Source organism: Hemitrygon akajei, chromosome 29, assembly GCF_048418815.1.
Source record: "Hemitrygon akajei chromosome 29, sHemAka1.3, whole genome shotgun sequence".
Taxonomy (NCBI): Eukaryota; Metazoa; Chordata; class Chondrichthyes; order Myliobatiformes; family Dasyatidae; genus Hemitrygon; species Hemitrygon akajei.
Window position 1 is genome coordinate 43,444,451 of NC_133152.1, and position 19,450 is coordinate 43,463,900.

At 44.2% G+C, this 19,450-nt stretch overlaps 2 protein-coding genes across 3 annotated transcripts in view; both read left to right on the forward strand.

Moving 5' to 3' along the window:
* The window catches only part of eno1a (enolase 1a, (alpha)), a 50,475-nt gene that overhangs the window by 5,696 nt on the left and 25,329 nt on the right, over positions 1-19,450 (forward strand). The window contains exons 3-4 of one of the 2 annotated variants that reach the window (XM_073032276.1): positions 10,077-10,172; positions 17,320-17,378. In XM_073032276.1, the coding sequence (XP_072888377.1) occupies positions 10,077-10,172; positions 17,320-17,378 (155 nt within the window). Of the gene's footprint in view, positions 1-10,076; positions 10,173-17,319; positions 17,379-17,619; positions 17,679-19,450 lie in introns of both variants that reach the window. The other variant, XM_073032277.1, reaches the window with a different exon arrangement.
* On the forward strand, positions 5,109-5,826 carry LOC140718576 (peptidyl-prolyl cis-trans isomerase-like). The gene is given in 2 exon segments (XM_073032540.1): positions 5,109-5,343; positions 5,346-5,826. Coding segments are annotated over 2 exon segments (492 nt in total). The 3' UTR covers positions 5,603-5,826.

The window sequence follows — 19,450 nt, forward strand, 5'->3', positions numbered from 1 at the left end:
CATAAACCTAAAAAATCTGACTGAACCACAGCCTCAGTGGACATTGTAGCTTGGTGCCATCTTGACAGGAACTCAGGCTCTACACACAGGCAAATGAGATTAGAGTTGGTGGGGGGAAAGGTCAGTATTGACATAGAAACATAGAAAATAGGTGCAGGAGTAGGCCATTCGGCCCTTCGAGCCTGCACCGCCATTCAGTATGATCATGGCTGATCATCCAACTCAGAACCCTGTACCTACTTTCTCTCCATACCCCCTGATCCCTTTAGCCACAAGGGCCATATCTAACTTCCTCTTAAATATAGCCAATGAACTGGCCTCAACTGTTTCCTGTGGCAGAGAATTCCACAGATTCACCACTCTCTGTGTGAAGAAGTTTTTCCTCATCTCGGTCCTAAAAGGCTTCCCCTTTATCCTTAAACTGTGACCCCTCATTCTGGACTTCCCCAACATTGGAAACAATCTTCCTGCATCTAGCCTGTCCAATCCCTTTAGAATTTTATACGTTTCAATAAGATCCCACCCTCAATCTTTTAAATTCCAATGAGTATAAACCTAGTCGATCCAGTCTTTCTTCATATGAAAGTCCTGCCATCTCAGGAATCAATCTGGTGAACCTTCTCTGTACTCCCTCTTTGGCAAGAATGTCTTTCCTCAGATTAGGGGACCAAAACTGCACACAATATTCTAGGTGCGGTCTCACCAAGGCCTTGTACAACTGCAGTAGAACCTCCCTGCTCCTATACTCAAATCCTTTTGCTATGAATGCCAACATACCATTTGCCTTTTTCACCGCCTGCTGTACCTGCATGCCCACCTTCAATGACTGGTATACAATGACACCCAGGTCTCGTTGCACCTCCCCTTTTCCTAATCGGCCACCGTTCAGATAAGAATCTGTTTTCCTGTTCTTGCAACCAAAGTGGACATGATGGGCCGAAATGCCTGTTTCAGTGCAGTGTGTCTCTGGGGTTTGATCTGTTATTCCTTTAAGTATTTGATCCTTAGGTTGACTAAAATTTGTACCTACTGTAGGAATTCCACTAAAACAATGTTACCTTTTACTAGCAAACATGAGGAAATCTGCAGATGCTGGAAATTAAAACAACACACACAAAATGCTGGTGGAACACAGCAGGCCAGGCAGCATCTATAAGGAGAAGTACTGTCGACGTTTCGGGCCGAGACCCTTCGTCAGGACTAACCTTTCACTAGATAAGCTTTGGGCACCATTTTGTACACAGGAGAAATAATTGTGCTTATTATAAATGACGTCTGTCATTTTGCCTCAAATGACTGCGAAGGTTGGATGGGTTGGTGCCAAAGAGCCTTCTGGCCTCAGTGTGGGTCTTTTCATAGTTACTCAACGCTGGTTTGGATAAGTATATGGATGGGAGGAGTATAGGGAGCTATGGTCCAGGTGCAGGTCAATGGGACTTGGCAGGATAATATTTCAGCCCAGACTAGATGGGCCAAAGGGTTTGTTGTGTGCTGCAGTGCTCTCTGACTCAAAGTTCCAAATCTGACTAATCCTTGTGCTGGCGTCATACGGTTTCCCTGCAGTTCAGCTCAGTGTTTACGGCTGCATGAATTAGAAGCAAATTTCGCCAGCCAGAGTAAGTTTAGGTTGTTATCTGCCGGTGTCTCATTTTGAACGATGTGGTTCGGTTGTGTCGCAGTCTCCCAACCGCTTTACAGTGGCATTAATCTGCGATCAGGGTTCGATTCCTGCCGAAGTCTGTGAGGAGTTTGTGCTTTCTCCCCATGACTGTGTGGGTTTCCTCCGGGTGCTCCAGTTTCCTCCCACGTTCCAATGGTGCACAGTTCGGGTTAGTGAGCTGTGTTGGTGCCGGAAGTGTGGCAATGCTCGCAGGCTGGACCCTGGACTACGTTGCTGGTCGATGCAAAACAACACGCTGCACTGCATATCTCAATGTACATGTGATAAGTAAATCTGAATCTGACTGTAGATTCCATTCAGCCCATTAAATCCATGTTGGGAAAGTGGATCGGGAGGATTCTGAGGCTTAGCTGGTCCAAGGGGCTGTCTGGTAAAACCAGGAGATCGTGCGTTCAGATCCCAGTGTTCTCTTCAATAAGCACATGAATGAAAGAAAAAAGTTCAAAGTAAGTTTATTATCAAAGTGCATATATGCCGTTATATACTACCCTGAGACTAATTTTCTTGCTGGCATTCTGTGCAATGCGCAAAAGACAAACAGCAAATACAAAAATGAGAAAAAAATTGTAATACAGTAGTGTACAAAAGTCTTAGGCACATATATGTATATAGTTGGAGTGCCTAAGACTTTTGCACCATACTGTAGTAAATTTACTTATTGCACTGTACTGCTGAAAAAAATTCATGACATATGTGAGTGATGATAAACCTGATTCTGATATGGGTCTCTATTGTGGACTGAGAGTGGGAAGGGGGCAGGGAGAGGGGAATCGTGGTTAGGAAAAGGGGAAGGGAGAGGGGAGAGAGCGGGAAGCACCAGAGAGACGTTCTGTAATGATCAATAAACCAATTGTTTGGAATCAGATGACCTTGCCTGATGTCTCAGGGCTGGGTGTGTCTGCACCCACGCCACCCCCAGCCCCTGGAACTCCTTCTCTGCCACCTGTCCCACACCCCTCCCGCGGTGCTCCACCCTCACCATTCCCAGCATCCTTTGCTCTCGCCAGATTTTCATACTCACTCTCCACTCCACGTTGACAAATGCAGTACTGAGTAAAAGTCATAAGCACCATAGCTATATAAAAGTGCCTAACATTTTTGCACAGTGCTGTGAATAAATAAGCAATAAATATCGAGAAGATGGGTTGTGGAGTCCTTAAAGTGAGCCCATAGGTTGTGGAATCAGTTCATGTTGGGGTGAGTGTAATTCTCCCCTCCGGTTCAAGAGCCTGGTGGTTGAAGGGTAATAACTGTTCCTGAACCTGGTGGTGTGGGACCTGAGGCTCCTGTACCTCCTGCCCAATGGTACCAGCGAGAAGAGAGTGCTGGTTGTATGGTGGGGGTCTTTGATGATGGATGCTGCTTTCCTGCGCCAGCACTCCTTGTAAATGTACTCAGAAAGTTGAAGAAATTTGGCCTGTCCCCTAAAACCCCCACTAATTTTTATAGGTGCACCGTAGAAAGCATTCTTCTAGGGTGCATCACAACCTGGTTTGGAAGTTATCCAAAGTGTGACCGGAAGAAGCTGCAGAAGATTATGAACATAGCCCAGCACATCACACAATCCAATCTTCCATCCTTGGATTTGCTTTACACCACACGCTGTCAGAGCAGTGCTGCCAGGATAATCAAGGACAAGACCCACCCAGCCAACACACCTTTTGTCCCTCTTCCCTCTGGGAGAAGGTTCAGGAGCATGAAGATTCGTACGGCTCAGATTTGGGAACAGCTTCTTTCCAACTGTGATAAGACTGCTGAGCAGATCCTGACCCGGATCTGGGCCGTACTTTCCAAATATCTGGACCTGACTAGTACTCCCTTACTTTCCCTTTTCTATTTTCTAATTATGATTTACAATTTAAATTTTTATTATATTTATTTCGATTTGTACTTCAGGGAGAGCGAAGCGCAGAAACAAATGTCACTGTGGTGATTGTACGCTCTAGTATCAATTATTTGGTGACAATAAAGTAAAGAGGTGGGGAGGGCGATGTGGGAGGGAAGGGTTAGATTGATTTTGGCTTAAAATGTTTAGGTTTTAAATGTCAGCACAATATTGTGGGCTGAAGGGCCTGTAATGTGCTGTGGTGTTCTATCTACTGTACAGTTGTTGGAAGGAATGCAAATGGGTCTCTTGCTGATTCACACATTTGTTGGGAATGAAGTCACTCCAAAGAATACTCGCAGTGGCATTCCCTGAGCTCCCAATCTGTAACCTAATTTAAAGATAAATATAGCGCCCAGATCAGTCACTCAGAAACGGAATCAGGTTTATTATCACTGACATATGCCATGACATTTGTTGTTTTGCAGCAGCAGTACGGTACCATACATAAAATATAAAATTCTGATTATAATTTATAGTATATTTAAAAATTAAATAAGTACTCATAAGGTAGTGCACATGGGTTCATTATCTGTTCATAAATCTGATGGTGGAGGGTAGAAGGTGTTCCTAAAATATTGAGTGTGAGTCTTCAGGCTCCTGTACCACCTGTCTGGTGGTGGTAATGAGAAGAGGGCATGTCCTGGGTGCTGGGGGTCCTTAATGATCGATGCCACCTTCATATCAGATGGTGATGCGACCACTTGGAATGCTGCCCACGGTACCTCTGTAGAAATTAGCTAGAATCTTTGGTGACGTACCGAATCCCAAACTCCTGATGAAATACAGCCACTGGAGTGCCCTCTTCATAATTGCGTCATGATGTTCGGCCCAGGATAGATCTCGGAGAAGCTGACACCCTGGAACTTGAAACTGCTCACCCTTTCCACTGCTGAACCCTCAATGCGGACTGGCATGTGTTCCCTCGACTTCCCTTTCCCGAAATCCACTTGTTCCTTGGTCTTACTGACGGTGAGTTCAAGGTTACTACTGCAGCATCACTCAGCCAGCCGAACTAGCTCACTCCTGTACGCCTCCTCGTCACCATCTGATATTCTGCCGACAATGGGTGTGTGGTCAGCGAGGTTATAGATGGTGTTTGTACTGTGCCTAGACACACAGTCATGGGTGTAGAGAGAGTAGAGCAATGGGCTAAGCATGCACCACAAAGAGCTTTATTTTCTGATGTACTTGTTTGTATAATCTGGATATTTTTGAAAGCATTGACCTGAAGCGAATGGCTTGCTTAGCATTTAAGAGTTGATACTTGGTGCTTTTGGAGGAAGAGTAACAAATCTCCTTTCCCAATGGACATCAGTGAACAAAATGAGTTTTCTAACAACACTTTCATGCTCATTGTTGCATTTTATTTAATTGGACCAGGGGTCCCAATCTTTCTTGTGCCACGGGCCACTGCCTTTAACTGAGTGTCCATAGACCTCAGGTGTGGACCCCTGATTTAGAGATGCAGCGAGGACTAGCACTCCGAGCAGCGTGCTCAGTTGAGGTCAGCACCAAGTGGCGAGAGAGGAAAAAAATAGAATGGGCAACCCTCGAGTCTTCTTCGACATTGGTTTTGATAAGCAGCAAGTGGGCCGCATTGTATTCGAGCTAAGGAGCGATGTTGTTCCAAAAACTGCAGAGAACTTCCGTGTGCTTTGTACCAAGCCAGAGGGTGATGGGTTTAAGGGATCAATTTTTCACCAAATAATTCCTGGCTTTCTGTGCCAAGGTGGAGATTTCACAAAAGGCAATGGCACAGGGGGCAAATCCATCTATGTAACAAATTTCCAGATGAGAACTTCATACTCAAACATGAAGGAGAAGGAATACTATCAATGGCAAATGTTGAGCCCAATACAAATGGATCACAATTTTTTATCTGTGCTGCCCAAACTAGTTGGTTGGATGGAAAGCATGTTGTGTTTGGCCGTGTGGTGGAAGGCTACGATGTCATACAACAAACGGAATCAAAGGGATCGCAGAGTGGAAAGACAAGTGTTACTGTTCGCATTCTTGACTGTGGAACAATGTGATGAGAACATTCCTACGGTGGCTACCCAGTCTTTTTTCCATTGGTACATTGCTATGAAGGTGGCAAAATCCAAATCTCAGGTTGATTTGTGTGATCGTACATTTCCAAGTTACCTGAGGCTTTTGCCCAGGTTGGAGCCTGAACCATCAATTTTCAGTGATCTGTGGCAGTGCTTAGCCTTTAACTTTTTCATGAGGTATAATGGAATTATTTGTTTATTTTAGCCTTGTACTAAAACACTTCATTCAAATAAAATGTACATCTGCTCACCAAAAAAAAAAAGAGATGCAGTGAGGGACGGGCTCTTCTGACTCAACAAGCCACACAATGCAACAACCCACCAATTGAACGCCAGCCTAAACATAGGATGTATGTGGTGTCCAGGGAGGGGGTGGTACCTCTGGGGAAGGGGGTGGTTGTGTCCATTCTGGAGCAGCTCACTCACCTTTGGGACCCACCGGACACTCGGCTCTCACCTGTGGCTCCAAGTAGCTGTTCACATGTGACAGTGACCACAATCCGGTACACTGCTTCAACAGGTGGCCTACACCAAGTGAGGGTAGCTGGCCTCATACCCCAGTGAGAAGGGGACATACCTCCCTTAGCACGTGACGTCTGCTCTGGTGGACAGGGCGGATGAGATCAACAGTGAGATCCAGCGGCCGGGAAGGTGGTTCTGCAACCCTTTGAGGAGAGCGAAGGGCATGGAGAGACGAGGGAGGAGTCACGGTCATCCACTGCAACCAAGGAAGACCCCAGCTGTGACGACCACTTGTTCCGCTGGACTCGGACTTTCAAGGTTGAGAGAGTGGACCTGCCCCAGTGCAATGACTTTTCCACTTTAAAACCTCTCCTGCACAGGTTTCACTGTTATTGTTCGATCTGACTGACAACCAGTAATCACCTGACCATTACAATGACCGATTAACCTACTAACTGGTACGCCTTTGACCAGAGCACCCGGAGGAGACCAGAGCACCCGGAGGATACCCACGTGCTCATAGGAAGGGCATACAAACTACTTACAAACGGCACTGGAATTTAACTCCAAACTTTGACGCAAGGATTTTATTCCTGACAGACTGACGACTTATTTGAATTTAACTTCCACAGAGAATTGAATGGATTTTTTTTCTCTTTTGGATTAAGAGGATACGCTGTGACTTTAGAGAAATTATTAGCTTTTTTTGTCACATTCCAAACATTCAGTGAAATGTGGCATTTGTGTCAATACCAACCCAGTCTGAGGATTGCGCTGGGGGCAGCCCGCAAATGTCGCCACACTTCCAGCAGCAATATAGCATGTCCACAACTTACTGACCCTAACCTGTACCTCTTTAGATTGTGGGAGGAAACCGGAGCACCCAGAGGAAACCCACACGGTCACAGGGAAAACGTACAAACTCCTTACAGACAGTGGCGGGAATTGAACCGGGTTCACTGGTGCTGTAAAGCATTGCACTCACCATTCGTACTCACTACCTTTTGTGTGAAGAAGCAGGCCCCAATGTCCATTCTAAATTTCCTGACTCTAATCTTAAACCTATCCCCATCCCCAGGAAAAAGACCATGCTTCCATCGTATCTATGGTGCTTGTGATCTTATGCCTCTATCTGGTCACCCCCTCAAACTCTATCACCTCTTCTGCCCAATTACACCCAGGGGACCAATTAACTTTGTAACCTGATGTCCTTGGATTGTGGGAGGAAACCAGAGCATCCAGAGGAAACCCACACAGTCACGGGGAGAGCATTTAATTGTTAATTATCCATACGGAAACCTGTGAAATTTTATATTTTCCTATGTTCCTATGTAGATAAACTCAAGTTGTTGATTAGAAAACAAATTGATATAATGTGAGTGGCGGGTGCCTTTTCATACTGTGTTCCACAGACACGACAAACTCAGCTGTTTGCATTGTCCGTGTGTGATTGTTGCTTGCTTCGTCTGATGGCCTTTCGTGTAATGCAGTTTGATCTTACAAAGCAAAAGCTACTTGTCTGGGCAGACAAGTCACAATGTATTAGACTGCATGATGAGTTCCATTCAACAGCAGCTTGGGAAATAAAGAGTCTGCCAAGTATTGGCTGTACATTTGAAAAGGGCGATAATTAATAATAATGGAATATAACTGAAGACTCTATTTGGAGCCTGGGAGTGTTCCTCTCGCTTGAAGGCCATGACAGAGCCATTCTGAAAACACCTCTGTTATGAAGGAATGTGAACATTGTCACAGTCCCTGCAGTTTTCCAACCCTTGGAACATCATCAGCCTAGTGGAATATTTTAGTGTTTTTTTAATAAAACTGTAGACTATACACCCGGTGGCCACTTTATTAGGTACCTTCTGTAACCGTTCATTCCAAATATGCACTGCCTTTTGCAGGAAGGAGCTGTCCCAATGTCCCTTATACATTTCTTACCTCTAATCTTAAATTTATGTCCTCCTGTACCTAATAGAAAAATTGTAGAATGTCCACAATTTTCTAATTCTAATCCACAAGTCTTTGGAATGTGACCATAAGATATAGGAGCAAAGTCAGGCCATTCGGCCCATCCAGTCTGCCCCACCATTCGATCATGGCTGACTTATTATCCCTCTCAACCCCATGTTCCTACCTTCTGTCCATAACCTTTGTTTGTGGAAGGAAACCAGAGCACCCGAAGGTGACAGGGAGAACGCACAAACTCCTTACACTCAGTGGGAATTGAACCCTGATTGCTGACACGAGCCAAATGTCTTTTGTGACAACTCCTTTGATCCACAGAAATAGCAAACTTGAAGTTCAATTTAATATCTGATTCTTTAAATATATAAACCTATTTGCAGTTATATCCACATGTGGCCACCGTTTTGTTGTCTTGTTTCGGGGGAGCGTGCGTGGGGTAGGGGAGAGCTGGAAGGATGAGAAGTGGAATCTCTCCCCATGTTGAAGCAGCACATGACCAGGCAGGGAATGGAAGATGGGAAAGGGAATCAGAATCGGGTTGTATGTCACTGGCAGATGTCATGATATTTGTTTTGTGGCAGCAGTACTTTGTAATACATAATTTTAAAACTATAATTAAATAATTAGTACAAAAAGGAAGCAAAAAAAGGGGGAAAAAAATACTGAGGTATTGTATATGGGTTCATTGTCCATATAGAAATCTGATGGCGGAGGGGAAGAAGCTGTTCCTAAACGTTGACTATGTGTCTTCAAGGTCCTGTTCCTCCTTGATGGTAGCAATGAGATGAGTGCATGTCCTGGACAATAGGATTTGTGCTTGTGATGTCTTTGCTGAATTTTCAAACCTCCCAATCTCTTAAAAATCGATGCATTGCCCTTTTGGTAACCATGGAAATAACACTAATTAGAACCAACAAGGGTGCTGGTTAAGGTAAATCAAAACCACCACAATACGAGAATTTTGTTGACCTTTATACATCTTCTGCCATCTAGATGCACAGCGGGAGCATCCGCTAGTTTAAAATCTAGTAGCTTTAAAAGTATTTAGTCATGGGGAGAAACAGCATGAAACACGCCCTTTGGCCCATTGATCCCAGCCAACCACCTATTTCTATTAGAGGCATGCAGTATTACAACACAGAAATAGGCTCTTTGGCCTACCTAGTCCATGCCGATCTGATCTCCTGCCTAGTCCCATCTACCTGCACTTTCCATACCCATCATATCCTGTATTTTACCGATCATCTCTCATCTGTAATCAAACCCGCATTTACCACTTCCGCTGGCAGCTCATTCCACACTCACGCCACCCTCTGAGTAAAGAAATTCTCCATCAGGTTCCCCTTAGATAACTTAGCTTTTACCATTAATCCTTCTCTTGCCCGTTTTCTCCTCTCGTTCCCATTAATAGTCCCAGATTCTCCCCCTCATCTACACACTAGGGGCGATTCCCAATGGCAAAAAAAAACTTGTACGTCAGAATCAGATTCATGTGTCTAATCACTGTCTTACATGACATGGAATCTGTTGTTTTGTGACAACAGGTCAGTGCAAAGATATAAAATTACTCTAAATTAGAAAATGAGTATTACCAACAAAAGAGGTGGAAATGGTGAGGTGGTACTTGTGGGTTCATGGACTGTCTCAGGAATCTGATGGTAGAGGGGAAAGAGCTATTTCTGAATCACTGAGTGTGGATCGTTAGACTCCTGTAGCTCCTCAACGATGATAGTAATGAGAAGAAGGCATGTCCCAGATGGTAAAGGTCCTTAGTAATGGATGCTGCTTTCCTCGGGCACTGCCCCTTCGTGAGAAGGGTGGTGAATGAACTTGTCAAGGAGACACTGGTTGTGATTTGATGTTCTGGATGTCACAAAATGTTTTGCAGGCAATGAATTACGTTGAAGTTCTACAACTTATTTTGTAAGTAAATATTGGCGCTAATTACTAAAGCTAGAGATTGTATAAAGTTTGCCGAGACTGGAAACGGCTGTGCTTTCATTTTGTTTTGTATATTTGATGATAGGAATGTTCCGAGCTGCTGTTCCAAGTGGTGCCTCCACCGGTATTTATGAAGCACTAGAACTGAGAGATGAGGACAAGACCCGGTTCTTGGGCAAAGGCAAGTGTGTCGGCTACACTTGAGTTACAATTGTGCTTTGTGGTCTTTTTCCCCCGCCCCCCCCCCAAGAGGCTGAACTTTGTATTTATGTTTCTTGTTTTTAATTAACTATTCCCTCCACAGGGTGCGGGGGGGAGATGCATCTCCACCAAAGGAGGTGTAAGGTGCTCCTTTCCTCTGCTAGCCTGCAGGTCACCCTTGTGCAAGGTGTATCACCTACTTAGACACCCTCATCAGGGTCACATGAAGCTATGGAGGCAGGTGGTGGATGGTCATATGAGCAGCTGGTGCATATCACAAGTCCTGGTTATGTGACCACTGACGCCAGGCAGACAGTCTCTGAAGAGTATTGATAATGGCTGGGGTCACCCGTCTTGTAAAAACACTACCCAGAAGGAGGCAACAGTAAACCACTTCTGTAGAAAAATTTGCCAAGAACTATCATAGTCATGTGAAAATCATGATTCCCCACGTCAATATGACACAGCACATAATGAACGGCCGACCTCCTCCATCCTAAAGTCAGAGAGGTCACACAAAACGGTGAGAGGTTTTTCAATCCACTGTGCCCACATAGACAGCAGAGCCTTCCAGCATCATGATGCCTCCTTCCCAATCCTGAATCATCGATACAGCACTTTACAATCCAGCCAAGAACTTCAAAGTGATTGACCAGTAGTTCTAGATCTCCTTCTACTGCAGGGATAAAAATGTTGTCAATTCTTTCCAAACTTGGTCAGAGCTTTATCATTGTCACATTTACTGAGATACAGTGAGATACTTTGTTTTGCATTCCATTTGGACAGATCATTCCAAACACAAGTACAAAGGATAAAGCAACCACAGAAAGCACTGTTACAGTCTCAGCAAGAGTACAGTGCAGATAGAAATAAGGTGAAAGGGTCATGTCAATGTCAAAGTAAATTTATTATGAAAGTACGTATGTTACCATATATTATCCCAAGATTCATTTTCTTGCAGGCTTTTATGGGGAAAATAAAGAAATACAACACTGTAGAATTTATGAAAAACTATACATAAACAAAGACTGACAAACAAACAATGTGCAAAAGAAGACAAATTGTGCAAATTTTAAAAAATAATACTGAGAAGATGAGTTGTAGAGTCATTGAAAATGAGTCTGTAGGTTGTGGAATCAGTTCAGAGTTGAGGTGAGTGAAGTTATCCAAACTGGTTCAAGAGCCTGATGGTTGAAGGGTAATAAACGCTCCTGAACCTGGTGGTGTGGGACCGAAGGCTTCTGTATCTCCTTCCCGATGGTAGAAATTAAAACATGACGTATGCAAATTAGTAACACGCACAAAGTGTTAGTAATTAGTAACACGCAGATCAGGCAACATCTTTGGAAGAATAAACAGCAGACATTATTCTTCTCCATAGATGCTGACAGACCGGCTGAGTTCTCCAACATTTTTATTTTAATTTTATTTAGAGATACAGCATGGTAACAGGTCCTTCCAACCCAATGAGCCTGCACCGCCTAATTACACCCATGTGGCCTATTAACCTACTAACCCGTATGTCTTTGGAATGTGCAAGGAAACGGGAGCTTCTGGGGGAAACCCCCGCGGTCATGGGGAGGAACAGCAAACTCCTTACAGGCAGCAGCGGGATTCGGGTAGATGTGGGGAGGGCTTTACCCGTGATGGACTCAGTCTTCCCCATTACCTTTTGTAGAATTTTCCCTTCAAGTGCATTGGTGTTTCCATACCAGGCTGTGATGCAGCCAGTCAATATACTCTCCACCACATGTCTATAGACTGATACAGAATTATGTACAGGTTAGTAGGATAATTGGTCTTGTGATTACTCCAGCGTTGCTGGGAGGTGCAGCTCATGAGGCTCGAAAGGCCTGTTCCACACTGTATCTCTAAATAAATAAATAAAATTCTGTTGGATGCTTTTGTTAAGCTGTGCCAATAACCTTTTGGGGAAGGGAGACATGCTTCAAAACGGTATCCAATACTGTGCTCAGGATTTGTGGTTTGCTATTTATGAAGCTGGCTAACTTAATTGGCTTACTTTGACAGTGCCATTTACAGTTGGCAGCTTCTGTTTGCAGTCTTATGCAGAAGATCAACAATAATTTATCACTTCTGTTCCATATGCAGAATGTTGTTCCAAATCATCTGCACTTAGGGTAATATTACACCATGCATAACACGATGGTGTTTTTTTTTGCACCAACACAGATCTTTTTAAAACAAATGTCTGCTGGCAGTCCTGTTGGCTGTTAATGGCAGCCAATTTATCATTAGTGAGATGTGTGCTTGTAGTGTTAAATTCTCTGTATAGCATTGGCACAACTTTCTCTGCTGTTGACGGAATGCTAATATTCCAACCAATGATCTGCCAAATGTTTACTGGGAGGGCTGCTCCGCTAGAGGCACTCGCCTGAATACAAGAGGGACCCCTACACTGAGCTTTGGTAAAAGCTCCACATCCACGATCAGGGATATAGAGAGGGTCAGCAACTTAATATTCCGTGGTGTTATATTTTCAGAGGCTCCGTCCTCGGTCCAGCACATAAGTGACATTATAAAGAAAGCACTGCGGCACCTCTACGTTCATAGAAGCTTGCAAAGATTTGGCATATCATCTCAAACTTTGATAAATTTCCATGGATGTGGAGTGTATATTGACTGGCTGCATCACAGCCTAGTATGGAAACACCAATCCCTTTGAATGGACAACTTACAAAAAGTAGTGGATATGGCAAAGTTGATCACAGGTAAACCACCCCCCCCCCCACTACGGAGCACATCTACATGGAGCGCTGTTGTAGAAAAACAGCATCAAGTACCCCCACCATCCAGACCATGCCGCCATCAGGAAGGAAGCACAAGAGCCTCAGCACCTGGTTCAAGAACAGTTAATACCCCTCAATCGTCATGCTCTTGAACTAGAGGGGATAACTTCACTCACCCCAACATCGCACTGTTCCCACAACCTGTGGAGTCTCAATTACTGAAATCAAATCATTAGATAGAGGTGACATTGGGTCAGAAGGTGTTGAATCATTGTGGATAGAGCGAAGGAATTGCAAGGGTAAAAAGACCCCAATGGTAGTTATATACAGACCCCCAAACAGCAGTAAAGATGTGGTCTACAGGTTATCAATAGTTCAATAGAACCATTTAATATCAGAGAATGGATGCAATATACAACCTGAAACTCTTGTTCTGCACAAACATCCACAAAAACAGAATGATTGACAGTAAAAATGTTAGCACCCCTAAGCCCTCCATTCTCCACCCCCCACACAGCAAAGCAATGAACCTCCCCCACTTATTTCAGCATAAAAAAGCTTCAGCAGCTTGCACCCCCCCAAGCAAACAATAGCAAAGCCCCCAAGAAAGACCACGTTCTGCAGTACAACAAAAACTAATCATTCACCCGATAATTTGACATCCCACAAGCCATCACTCTCCTAATAAAGAGATAGAGAGGTGTCACCCTTTCACAGCAGGAGGGGAGACCAACAAAGATTAACAACTCAGTGATTTGCTGTGTTAGTCTGCTGTGTCTCCTTTCTTTTCCCCGAGTTCTTCAGCTCAAGAATCGACAACGACCCACTAACGTGAGAAAGAGGGGGAGCATGCGATTCACTGAGTACAGAGCCCCCAACAGCTGATACACTGTTCCCAATGTTCCGTTTTCTCCCGCAACACTTCAGTCAGCAGCACCGGCTTAGAATCAGCTCGTCCACAGGGCCGCGAAGCCTCGGAAGCTTGCAGGCGCACTCGTCTTCTAGGCTGTGTCCTTGGGATATTGAGAAATGGCCGGTCGGTGAGGCCCGGGAGCGGGTTCCACTGCCACAGAGAACCAAAGTTTGAGTGTAGCTCTAGGTCAGGGTCTTTGACAGAACCGCACCCACCTTAAAAAGGAAAAGGAGAGACATTAAAGGTAGAAATTAAACAGATTCCGCAAATGAATTTGGAGGAGTCGCTGTCAAGCACCATGGTAGCTCAGGAGATAGAAAATGTATGCCAAAAGGGCAATGTTACAATTCTCATGGGGATTTCAATATGCAGGTAGATTGAATAAATCAGGTTGGTGCTGGATTCCAAGAGGGAGAATTTCTAGAATGCCTATGAGATGGCTTTTTAGAGCAGCTTGTGGTTGAGCCCACGAGGGGATGAGCAATGAACATTGGGTGTTGTGTAACGAACTGGAATTGATTAGAGAGCTTAAGGTGAAAGAACCCTTAGGAGAAGTGATTCTAATACATCTGAATTTGAGAAGGAGAAGCTGAGGTCAGATGTATCAGTATTACAGTGGAGTAAAGGGAATTCCAGAAGCATGAGAGAGGGGTTGACCAGAACTGATTAGGAAAGAACACTGGCAGGGATGACGGCAGAGCAGCAATGGCCGGAATTTCTAGAAGCAATTCAGAAGGCACAGGATATATAAGATCCAAAGAGGAAAAAGTACTCCAAAGGAAAGATGACACAACCATGGCTAACAAGAGAAGTCAAAGCCAACATAAAAGCCAAAGAATAGAGCAAAAAGTATAATAATAGAGCAAAACTGAATGGGAAGCTAGAGGACGAGGAAGCTTTTAAAAATCAACAGATGACAACTAAAAAAAGTCCTGAAGAAGATAAAGATGGAATACAAAAGTAAGCTAGCCAGTAATATTAAAGAGGATACCAAAAGTTTCTTCAGATACATAAAAAGTTAAAGATAGGTGGGAGTGGATATTGGACCGCTGGAAAACAACGCTGCAGAGGTAGTAATGGGGAAACAATGAAATGGCGGAAAAACTGAATGACTATTTTGCATCGGTCTTCACTGTGGAAAACACTAACAGTATGGTTAAAGTTCCAGGTGTCAGGGGGTCATGAAGTGTGTGAAGTTACCATTATTAGGGAAAAGGTTCTTGGGGAAACTAAAAGGTCTGAAGGTAGATAAGTCACCTGGACCAGGTCGTGTACACTCCAGAGTTATGATAAAGGTGGCTGAAGAGATCATGGAGGCATTAGTAATGATCTTTCAAGAAATACCTAATTCTGGGATAGTTCTGGAGGACTGGAAAATTGCAAATGTCACTCCACTCTTCAAGAAGGGAAGGAGGCAGAAGAAATGAAATTATAGGCCAGTTAGTTTGACCTCAGTAGTTAGGAGTCTATTGTTGGAGTCCATTGTTAAGGATGTAATTTTGGGGTACTTGGAGGCACATGATAAAATAGGCCATAGTCTGCATGGTTTTTGCAAGAGAAAATCTTGCCTGACTAATCTGTTGTTATTTCTTGAAGAAATAACAAGCAGGATAATCAAAGGAGAATCAGTTGATGTTGTGTACTTGGATTTTCAGAAGGCCTTTGACAAGGAGCCTCATGCTGCTTAACAAGCTACAAGCCCATGGTGTTACAGGAAAGATCCTAGCATGGATAAAACAGTGGCTGATTGGCAGGAGGCAAAGAGTGGGAATAAAGGGAGCCTTTTCTGGTTGACTGCCGGTAACTAGTGGTGTTCCACAGGGCGATGTGTTGGGACTGATTCTTTTTTTGTTGTTTGTCAATGATTTGGGTGATGGAACTGATGACTTTGTTGCAAAGTTTGCAGATGATACAAAGATGGGTGGAGGTGCAGGTACTTTTGAGGAAGTAGAGAGGCTATAGAAAGACAGACAGATTAGGAGAATGGGCAAAGAAGTGGCAGATGGAATACAGTGTCAGGAAGTGTATGGTCATTCACTCCGGTAGAAGAAATGAAATGGCTGACTGTTTTCTAAATGGAGAGAAAATACAAAACTCTGAGGTGTGAGGGACTTGGGAGTCCTTGTGCAGGATTCTCCAAAGGTTTATTTGGAGTTTAAGTCTGCGGTGAGGAAAGCAAATGTAATGTTAGCATTCATTTCAAGAGGACTACAATATAAAAGCAAGGATGTAATGCTGAGAGTTGATAAAGCACAGGTGAGGCTTCACTTGGAGTACTATGAGTAGTTTTGGAGAGGGCTCAAACGAGGTTCACAAAAATTATTCCAGGTTTGAATGGCTTGTCATATGAAGAGCATTTGATGGCCTCTGGGCCTGTTTTCACTGGAATTCAGAAGAATGAGGGGTGACCTAATTGAAACCTATTGATTGGTGAAAGGCCTTGATAGGATGAATATGGAGAGGATGTTTCCTATGGGTAGGAAAGTCCAAATCCAGAGGACACAGCCTCAGAACAGAGGACCGTATCTTAGGACAGAGACGGGGAGGAATTTCTTTAGCTGGAGAGCGGTGAATCTGTGGAAACCATTTCCACAGGCATCTGTGGAGGCCAAATGTTCATGTACATTTAAGGCAGAAGTTGATAGGTTCTTGATTGGTCAGAGCAGGAGGAGATACGGGAGGGGGGCATGGGCATGTAGAAGGCAGGAGATTGGAGCTGAGAGGAAAATGGATCAGCCATGATGAATTGGCGGAGCAGACTCAATGGGCCAAATGGACTAATTCTACTCCTGTATCTTGTGGTCTTCTGGACTCTTTACTTTGAACCCCACAGTGCTTTAAACAAGTGCACAGTTACGTGTATGTATGACTTAAAACTGATTCTGTGCATGTCCAGTGTAGAGTATATCCTAACTGGTTGCATCATGGAAGTGCCAACAGCCAGGAACAGAAAAGGCTACAGAATGTGGTGGATGCAGCCCGGTCCATCACAGGCAAAGCCCTCCACGCTGCATGAACAATGTTCAAGAAAAGCTTTTCACTGTACTTGTGACAATAATAAACCGATGAGCCAATTCGAAATTGCAATGTTTTAGGTAAGTCTTGAGTGTTTTAAGCTTTTGCACCTATTGTGTATGGACCAAGTTACCTTACAAGACTTTAATTACATATATGTGGAGCAAGACCAACAGTGGTGCAGTAGGATTCAATGTTTTTATTGAGTCATGTTAGTAACGGATCACATTAGGGTAACTTACAATGTAAGAGCAATGAACCGAGCTCACCGAGGCAGTGGTACGTACACTCAAAAGCACATGCCCAAAAGAGAGAGTCCACGCATTGGAGGCCCAATCGATTGGCTGCACGCTTGATCAGTCGTATGCACGCTCGCCACGTTGTCGCAATTGATCTGATATGTTACCGTTCTCTGTTTGACTCAGGTTTGTTTTCACTTCTTCTCCCAGGTGTGTCAAGACCTGTTAAGTATATTAATGAATTCCTTGGACCCGCTTTGTGTAGTCAGGTAACCAGTACACCTGTGATGGTTAACTCACAAAGCATGCGTTTTTTTTTTTGCAAACACGCCGAGCAGGCATCTGTTGATTTGTCTTTGCTGGTCCACTCTTCCTATTTGATCCATGGATAACATCAAACCAAATAATGATTTGAATCCTGTGCGGTAACAATTCTAGCAGATGGTCCACCATTGCCTGTTCAGCATGAGCATGGGCTTGAACAATGATTAATTTGCTTGTTTATTCCAGGTGTTCTAAAAGCTGTTGATAACATCAATTCAATAATTGCACCTGAACTCCTTAAGAAGGTATGTCTGTGTTTAATTGTCATTCAACCATACACATATATACAGCTAAATGAAACTTTGTTGCTCCAAGACCAAGGTGCGAAATACTGCAAGTATAGTCACGTCCCATAGCACGTATAGTTACGATACCACATACACCTACAACACCACAAAATAACATTAGTACAAGTCCCTGAGTGCCATGGCCTGAAGAATGTTGCCCTGGAGCCATGTTTCTGCAGGAACGAGCAGGCAGCCGTTCCTCACCTCCCATCGCTGAAGGCAAACCAGCTTGTTTTCCAGGGATTGAACACTGGAGTGCAGCACCAATAGGAGAGCTGGCCCGTGGCGGCCCGTCCCCAACCCAGCATAGATCTCAACGAGCTCGCCACACCTCCGTTATCTCCCACACAGCCTCTGATGCCTCCTCCACTGGGTTACCGTTGACTTGTTCAGAACAACGTTCTGGTCTGCATTTCCTTGTCTCTACGATGAGCGGAGCGCCCTGAATTGTGACGGTGCCTCAAGACCGGGGCCCATGGAAGGGCAGGACTGGCAGCAAAAGGCTGTATGAACGGATCTCCTGAACCTCTTGTTCTTCTCATGGACAACATGTATGGATCATTCCAGCTGCCATACACCTTGGTGGGATCGTCCTTCCCGACCATAAGACATAGGAGCAGAATTAGGCCATTCAGCCTATCGAGTCTGATCCGCCACTCCATTATGGCTGATTTATTGTCTCTCCCCGTAACCTTCAATGCCGTTACTAGGCAAGAACTTATCAAACCTATAACCGAGCTTGTTGGATCAACATCTGTTTCTGTTAATGGCTTTAAAATTTCAAACACATTCTTTATACACATTTGCTTTTTAATGACTAATACGGAACACTCAGGTTAACATTTCCAGGATGTTACTTTTTTTCCAGTTATTTTTGTTTCAGCCTCCCCCAGGATCGAGGCTGATTTGTGTCCACTCCGGTTTAGTGGATTCTGTGTTGACTGAGGCCAGTGGGGTAACTGTGGACTCTTCCACAGTTGGGGGCAAAAGGGTTCCGGACAAGGTGGCTGTTTTTGAGCTGGTGTACTCCTACCTCCATTTATGGACTAATTCTGCGTGGTCCCAACACTGTCAGTGCCATCCTGAATTTTCCCTCTCCACTTCGATTGGTCACGGGACAGAATTTTCCAAGAGTCGGTGGTGGTGATGTATTTGTTCAGAAGCTTTCGGCATCAGCTTAGTTATTTTTTCCTCTTATTTTCGATTTTTTTTCTTATTTCAGGATATAACATGATAACTAGCTTGTACAGCCAATTGAACTACTGACCCATATACCCCTTTGGAAGGTGGGAGGAAACCAGAGCACCTGGAGGAATCAAACTCTTCACAGACAGGGCGGGAATTGAACCCAGATTGCTGGCGCTGTAACAGCATTACACTAACTGCTGTGCTACTGGGTTGTTCCTCTGTCTCTTTCCCATGACACAGCTCACAAGAGAGTCTGGTGTCAGGTACCTGACCTGACAATATCTGACCATAACTGGGGCCTCATTGCTGGAGATGTCGGTTTGGGAGAGAATACTGAAGTTTGTATAGTGAGCACTTACTTTTGTAACTTATGAATTTGAAAAGATCTTGATCCAAGACAGATTTAATTAATAGACAAGATTTCATGAATAGATGAGTACATATTCCCAAAATGCTGGAGGAACTCCGCAGCTCACATAGAAACATAGAAAATAGGTGCAGGAGTAGGCCATTCGGCCCTTCGAGCCTGCACCGCCATTCAG